Genomic DNA, 6,841 nt, shown 5'->3' with positions numbered 1-6,841 from the left:
TAAATTTCACTGCGCAGTTGTCTTATAAAAGCGTATTTGAACAAATAACTCCGATGTTGTTGACAGTTCCCAATCTCAAGGCTGAATCCGTGCAGCGGGTGCCGGTACAGCTGCGTTACTGGGCCCCGCAGCAAAGATATAAAAACAGTTCGTTGACGTCACGTTCACCACTTCGATGTTATTGGTGTTTGAAACAATTTAGCGTTGGCCGCCTGATTACCTGATTTCCCACCTCTTTTCTTGTTGCGGAACGCCGCAGTCAACGATGAGCTAGAGAGCTAAGTTTAGTTTTGCGCATAAGGTAGTATGATTATGCACGACACGAAGTATTTGCTAGTCTAGACTGAAGAAATATGCGTTTAGATGCGCATTGGTGCGCGCTTTAAGCGATCAAAAAAGATGTAATATTAGTTTTGTCATGAAAGATGAACAAATTACTATTATTAATTTGTTACTTGACAACAACAATGTTTTTGTCCACAACCAAACACAAACCCGCCCACCCCTCCACCGTGCGGAAATACATAGTTCCCGCTGACTGGCTGGAGTAAAGGCAAAGACACTGGCAGCAACAGCGACCGACCGGAGGGTAACAACAAACAAGAGCCGCAGAGCGTCTGGGCTCACTTGGGGTCTGTTGCTACGGGTTATGAACGTACAATTTCAGTCGTGCGTAGTGACACATTTTGTAGCGCAGATATGCAGATACGCAGTTGCGTACACATCATTGTTAGACACGCTCAACTATCTCCCCCAGCGATTTTGGTTATTTTATAAATGATACTTGCCTTTCACTTCGAATTTGTGTCATAGATTCACAGCTATCTATTTTATCTATCATAAAAGATTTCAACATATGAGCATGGATCTCCCAATTTAATAGAGGAGGCGGGAGTCCTTCTCTCCTACCTCCCTCCCCAACTGCGTCCCACCTCCCTCCAGCCTGCCTCCCACCTTCACTCCTCTTGCCTTCACTTCCACCCCTTAGCTCCCATCTCCCTCCCCCTGCCCTCGACCTCCCTCCCCCTGCCTCCACCTCCTTGCACACCATCTCGCAACGACCTAATTGTACCCGCCCGCGTTTTCCCCCGCTCGCATACCAGCACCGTATCAGCCGTTTTCCTGTCCCCGTCTCAATTTACTACTCTCTCTCTCTCTTTATCTTAGACTTTCTCTCTCTCTCTTTAATTATATAAACAACAAGTGCCGCCGGAGCGACAATCGCTCCATCTTCACGTCTACTGCGCGTGACTCTGTGGTGGAGTGGTGCGGATTCTAGTAAACCCGTGTTAGTCCCAAACGTGCTTCACATACACGGCCGAAACAGTGAATGCACAGGGATTCGTATCAGGAACCTTCTCAAGGAATGTTCGTTGGATCGTTATGAAAGTTGCACAGATGGCGCGCTACGTTTAAGTGTCTCAGATTAAAGATGGAAGCTCCCATCCGTCTGTAGTAGCAACAACTATTTGCAAGACAGAATAGGTAAGCACTCATCCATTTACCTCACGCAAGCCTACAGCTGCAATAGAGAGCTGCCACCTGTAACCAATTAACGCAGGCAAAATACACAGTACCACCAAACACATGCACTGGCAGTAGCCACTGGCAGTGGCATACGGTACATGTAACATACTGACCAGTACAGAATGCCATAGAAATTATACGATTTAAGAAGCATAAACTCTCTTTAACCAAATTTAGCTTTGAAATTTCACTTTGACATTGTAGCCTCATACATCCAGGCATGTATAGATTCTTACTAGCAAACCCGGCAGTCAAATTCTTCTAACAGACCAGTCAAGAAATCCATGTTAACCTCCTCTGAGGGTCAAAAAGGTTATCTGACACTTACTCTTCGCATGTCAGCAGAAAGTAGATTTCATGGTCCTTTCAATAATGCCCATAAAAATGCTAGGTCACTGCTGAAACAAAAAAGTGTTTCCAATCGCTCCGTCAGACCATCTGTCCTCAGAAAATGTCTAAAATCTGCCCCTGTGCCATTGACCTTTGACCCTGTGACCTCCAATTCGGCACAGTGATGGCTTTTCCTACATGATGCTATACACCAATCTATCACGAGCCTAGGTCGAGCCATTTAGATTTGTGCCGCAATTCTGCATTTCTCCCTATACTTAAGTTTAAGGAGTGAATGTTCCCCTTCTTTTACACTCTTGACTTTGACCTTTGACCCCAGCTTCGATATCCCAACTGTTTTCGGATTACCCCCCCCACGTCCGAATATCGTGACCGTACGTCGAGCCGTTTAGATTTGTGCCCAACTGTTGACGACGGACGAGAACGGACGACGGACTCCGACGGCACGGACGCGTACGGACGATCATGCGATCTACAAGCTGCATTCTGACTATGTCAAGATGAGCTAAAAAATTAAAACCCAGCGATGATGCCTTTACTGTCCCCTCAATAATGCTTTCTTCCTATGCCCCCTGAGTGTAACAGTCATAGAAATCATAATATATAGTGTCTCTAATATTTCTATGGTAACAGCTTATGTTCGCCACAACTTGGTGAAATGGATACGCACGGCCATAGCTACATGATATATGTTAAGATTCAAAAGTGAAAAGTAAATATTATAATTTATATGGTACTAGTTATTATTTATTCGTTTAACAAAGTTACATGAGAATAAAAATCTAATTTAAACTAGGCTATAGTTGCGCGAGATGGCGCCGTGCAAGTGTAATCAATAATCAAAGATGCATCGTTCCTGAAATCCTACAGTAGGTACAGGCCTAAAATCCAAGTAAGTATATTCAGGCAGGTGTATATTTTTGGCTCAGCCTGAGTAACAGGTGCATTGCAGGTTGGCAGGCAACAATTATGTCATTAGAAGCGTGCCAGCCATGGCTGCCTGTGTTTTTGCCTCATGGCAGCATTCACTGATTCATCATTCAGCCCTCAGGCCCAGGGGCAGGGTGCTATAGACAGACTGCTTTTAGAAATCATATGATTAAAGGAGCGTAAAGCTTGTTTCAACAAACATTTGCCTTTGCAATTAAAACTGTGCAACTGTAGCTCACATTGAAAAAGGTATGGGCTCTAATAATAGCAAAAGCAGTTCTAGTCCTTTGTTAACAGTCAACCAATCAATGTTTAACCCTCCTCTTGAGGTCAAAAGGTTATCCGACACTTACTCTTCGCATGTCAGTGGAAAGCATATTTCATGGTCCTTTCAATAAAGCCATAAAAATGCTAGGTCACCGCCTGAAACAAAAAGTTTTTCCAATCGCTCCGTCACACCACGTCCTCAGAAAATGCCTAAATCTGCCCTGTGGCATTGACCTTTGACCTGTGACCTCCAATTCGCACAGTCGATGGCTTTCCCTACCATGATGCTATACACCGCGACTATCACGAGCCTTTAGGGTCGATCGTTTAGATTTGTGCCGCCAATTCTGCATTTCGTCCCTATACCTTAAGTTAAGGAGGAATGTTCCCCCTTCTTTTACACCTCTTGACCTTTGACCTTTGACCCCCAGCTTCGACATCCCAACTCGTTTTCGGATTATCCCCCACGTCCCGAATATCGTGACCGTACGTCGAGCGGTTAAGATTTGTGCCCACCTGTTGACGGACGGACGCTCGGACGGACGGACGGACGATCATGCGATTTTACAAGCTGCATCTGACTATGTCAGATGAGCTAACAACAAAGATCGCGGCGACTGGCGCAAACACACTGCAGCGACAGCGACCGACGTTATGTCAAAGTTCACCCAGCACTCGCCACAGTGGTACACATCATCACATGAACAACCGGTTCAAACTCATGCTGCTGCACTTTTAAATAACAGGCTGCAAAAACTCTCTAGGCATAAGGATAATCTGATAAGATAATAAAGTAAAATATACGCAGCAAATTATCATGTACTGTACGTACTGTGTCTAGCATGCCACAGCTTGCACGCTTTGGTTAGACTGGTTCGCGGCCTCATTGTTGTGACATGCATCGCGAGTTTAGCGCCGGAGACCAGTCTACATCTTAGCTAGCATTATGGGTTATTTAGGACGTAATCGTAATGTCACGTGCCGATGGAAACGGCTGCGATTGGCTATTTGTAATGTGTCGCTGGCGACTGTCGCTGGAAAATAGAAACGTTCCTAAATATTTTTGTCGTCGAGGTTGTAGCCGGTCGTTGTCGCGTGTGTGTGCAATGACTCATAGGAAACAATAGTTTCTAATTTTCTTAAAAGTCGTTTGTCGTTACGGTCGGTCGCTGTCGCTGCAGTGTGTGACTGTCTTGGCCTTAAGTTGGTCCCGAGCATTCGTAATGGCTGGTCCTATAACCCTGCGGCAGTTAATCGAACGCGGGCTATAGTACTAGAGCTAGTTCCGGCAGTACCCTGGGGGACATAGACCCTATATGAGCGACAGTATACGTGGCCTAACCACTGGGCCACGAAAGCGCTTCAACTAGCTAGTGACACAACTCGACTCCAGTCTCCGATGTTGAACGTCAACTGTCAACTAGCTACGAATTTTACCACAGCAGCGGCGACAATTGTCGCGGGTAACATTAACGACACTCATAGTCATACGGATACATACTTGCTTTCCGCTCAGTTATATTGATGATATGTTCTGCAATATTTTCTTTACCGACAAATTGTAAAGTTACTATTGAAGTCTTTGGATTCGTAGAGGCCGCCATTTTATGACGTCATGCTGATATTTTTCTTATTACTCAGCTCACTGAATAGCGCTTTTTATTGTTTTAAGCATTTTAAGCTTTTTTTTCTTATTTTAATTAATTTTAAATGTTCTTCGTTAACCTCTTTTTTTGTCTCATTGTATTTTTCAGTTGTTAATTTGTTTAAATGGACCAAGATTCCAGCAAATAAAATCCTGGTTGATAAAATCGCCTACCACACTGAGCTCCACTCTCATTCGCATGTTTGGCATCATGGCGGAAAGTTCAGAACTTGGTATTATGTCATTTTCAGTAAATAATATGTGTTTTGCGTTCATTACAACTTCATTCAATTACATATCTAGCATCTGCGCATCATTTCTCAATCTGTAATTGGTTTTCGATTTCTCCTAATAGCGGTGCTTAGCGTATCAAACAAGCAAGGTCTGACGACCTTTGCTAAACAGCTTCATGATATTGGCTTCCAACTGGTGGCATCTGGAGGAACTGCTCGTGCTATTAGAGAAGCTGGACTCCCTGTTAAGTATGTCCATACTTATTTGACAATTGAAAAATTCTTACTAAGTTGAAGCCGAGTTTATATTCCTTGTTCCGTGTTCCGTGTTTATGATTTATCAGATTTTTTCTCCAGACTCCATCATCCATGAAAAAGAACCGTCTTCAGTACGTGTTCGGTGTAATGATGTAATGTATGTATGATGTAAATTGTAATGATGTATTGTATGTGAGTGGGTAGCATATAGACTTCAGTGTGCACTATTTATACTGCGTTCGATTTGCTTCCCCAGAGCCACCTGGGTTAACCTGGGTAAGAAATCGAACGCATCTGGGTTAGGGAAGATAAACGAACGGTTTTTGGGTTAACCCGGGTTAATTGTATCTCCCGCGACGAAGTCGGCAGGGATACTATGGTTTCAGGTCTGTAGAGCCGCCGCCGCCGCTCGGTCCGAAGCAGAGATTTTCCCTTCCGCTCTATAACTCGACCCCTAATTGACCTAGCGTGACCAAACTTGGTCTACTTACACATCTAGGGGAGAAGGTGGGCTGCGTACTAAAACCAGGTCACTGCGACCTTTATTTGACATTTACATTGACCTTGATCATATTTCCCTTCTGCTCTATAACTTGGCCCCTAATTGACCTAGCACTACCAAACTTGGTATACTTACACATCTTGGGGAGAAGGTGCGCAGCATACCAAAACCAGGTCACTGCGACCTTTATTTGACCTTTACCTTGACCTTGATCATATTTTTCTTCCGCTCTTTAACTCGGTCCCTAATTGACCTAGCGCTACCAAAACCAGGTCACTACGACCTATATTTGACCTTTACCTTGACCTTGATCATATTTCCCTTCCGCTCTATAACTGTGCCCCTAATTAACATAGCGCTACAGTGCGTATTGTGACCGGTGGTCTGCGGCGTGCGTGCGTATGTGACCCGTTGTCCCTGCGTGGCGTGGCGTATGTGACCGTGTCTGCGTGCGATGCGTGCGTGCGTGCGTGCGTATGTGACCGGTGTCTGCGTGCGTGCGTGCGTAGTGTGCCACTCATACGCGTGTTGCGTGCGTGCGTTGTGAGGCCGGGTGTCTGCGTGCGCGGGTATGCTGAACGCGGTGTCTTGCGGCGCGTGCGTGCATGCTCGCGTGCGTGTCGTGTGTGTCATGCGTGTATGTGACGCCGTGTCTGTGTGTGTCGGGCAGGCCTTCCGGCCAGACGCGGAAGTACGATGCGGCCATCTCGGACTACTTCCGTGCGCGAGTACAGCCGCCGATGTTTTCCCAGCTGCCACTGGCGTTACGGCATGACACCGCCACCAGGTGGCAGCACAGGTCCTACACTCACCGGCGCCACGTCCTACCCCTCACCGAACGTTGGGTGATTAGTCACGTTTTGTATGTATATATTATCAAGAGCAGATAAAGAAGCAGATAACCTTCTTTATACGCTCTTGATATTATATACAGTGTAGCCCCATTATAACGCGATGGTTGGGATCCATATCGGAGTTATATGTACATGGCTACCACAGGGTATATACAGGGTTCCACTGTATATATATATATATATATATTATATATATATGTATATATATATATGATATATATTGATATATATGCTAAATAACATATGGCAACAACATGTACACGCATGTAGATAT

The 6,841-nt window shown here is 45.0% G+C and overlaps 2 protein-coding genes across 2 annotated transcripts in view; one reads left to right on the top strand and one right to left on the bottom strand.

Moving 5' to 3' along the window:
* LOC106814444 (origin recognition complex subunit 2-like) overlaps positions 1-4,679 on the bottom strand; it is a 13,860-nt gene extending 9,181 nt beyond the window's left edge. Inside the window, exon 1 of the mRNA XM_014818762.1 lies at positions 4,577-4,679. Coding sequence (XP_014674248.1) covers positions 4,577-4,679 — 103 coding nt within the window. The remainder of the gene's footprint in view (positions 1-4,576) is intronic.
* A 236-nt stretch (positions 4,680-4,915) lies between these two features.
* Positions 4,916-6,841, top strand: part of LOC106814443 (bifunctional purine biosynthesis protein PURH-like) — a 16,459-nt gene continuing 14,533 nt past the window's right edge. The window contains exons 1-2 of the mRNA XM_014818761.1: positions 4,916-4,953; positions 5,076-5,202. Of these exons, the coding sequence (XP_014674247.1) occupies positions 4,920-4,953; positions 5,076-5,202 (161 nt within the window). The 5' untranslated portion in view covers positions 4,916-4,919. The remainder of the gene's footprint in view (positions 4,954-5,075; positions 5,203-6,841) is intronic.

The sequence above is a fragment of the Priapulus caudatus genome, unplaced genomic scaffold, assembly GCF_000485595.1.
Source record: "Priapulus caudatus unplaced genomic scaffold, Priapulus_caudatus-5.0.1 Scaffold926, whole genome shotgun sequence".
Lineage (NCBI taxonomy): Eukaryota > Metazoa > Priapulida > Priapulimorpha > Priapulimorphida > Priapulidae > Priapulus > Priapulus caudatus.
This window is presented reverse-complemented; position numbering and strand designations above follow the sequence as displayed.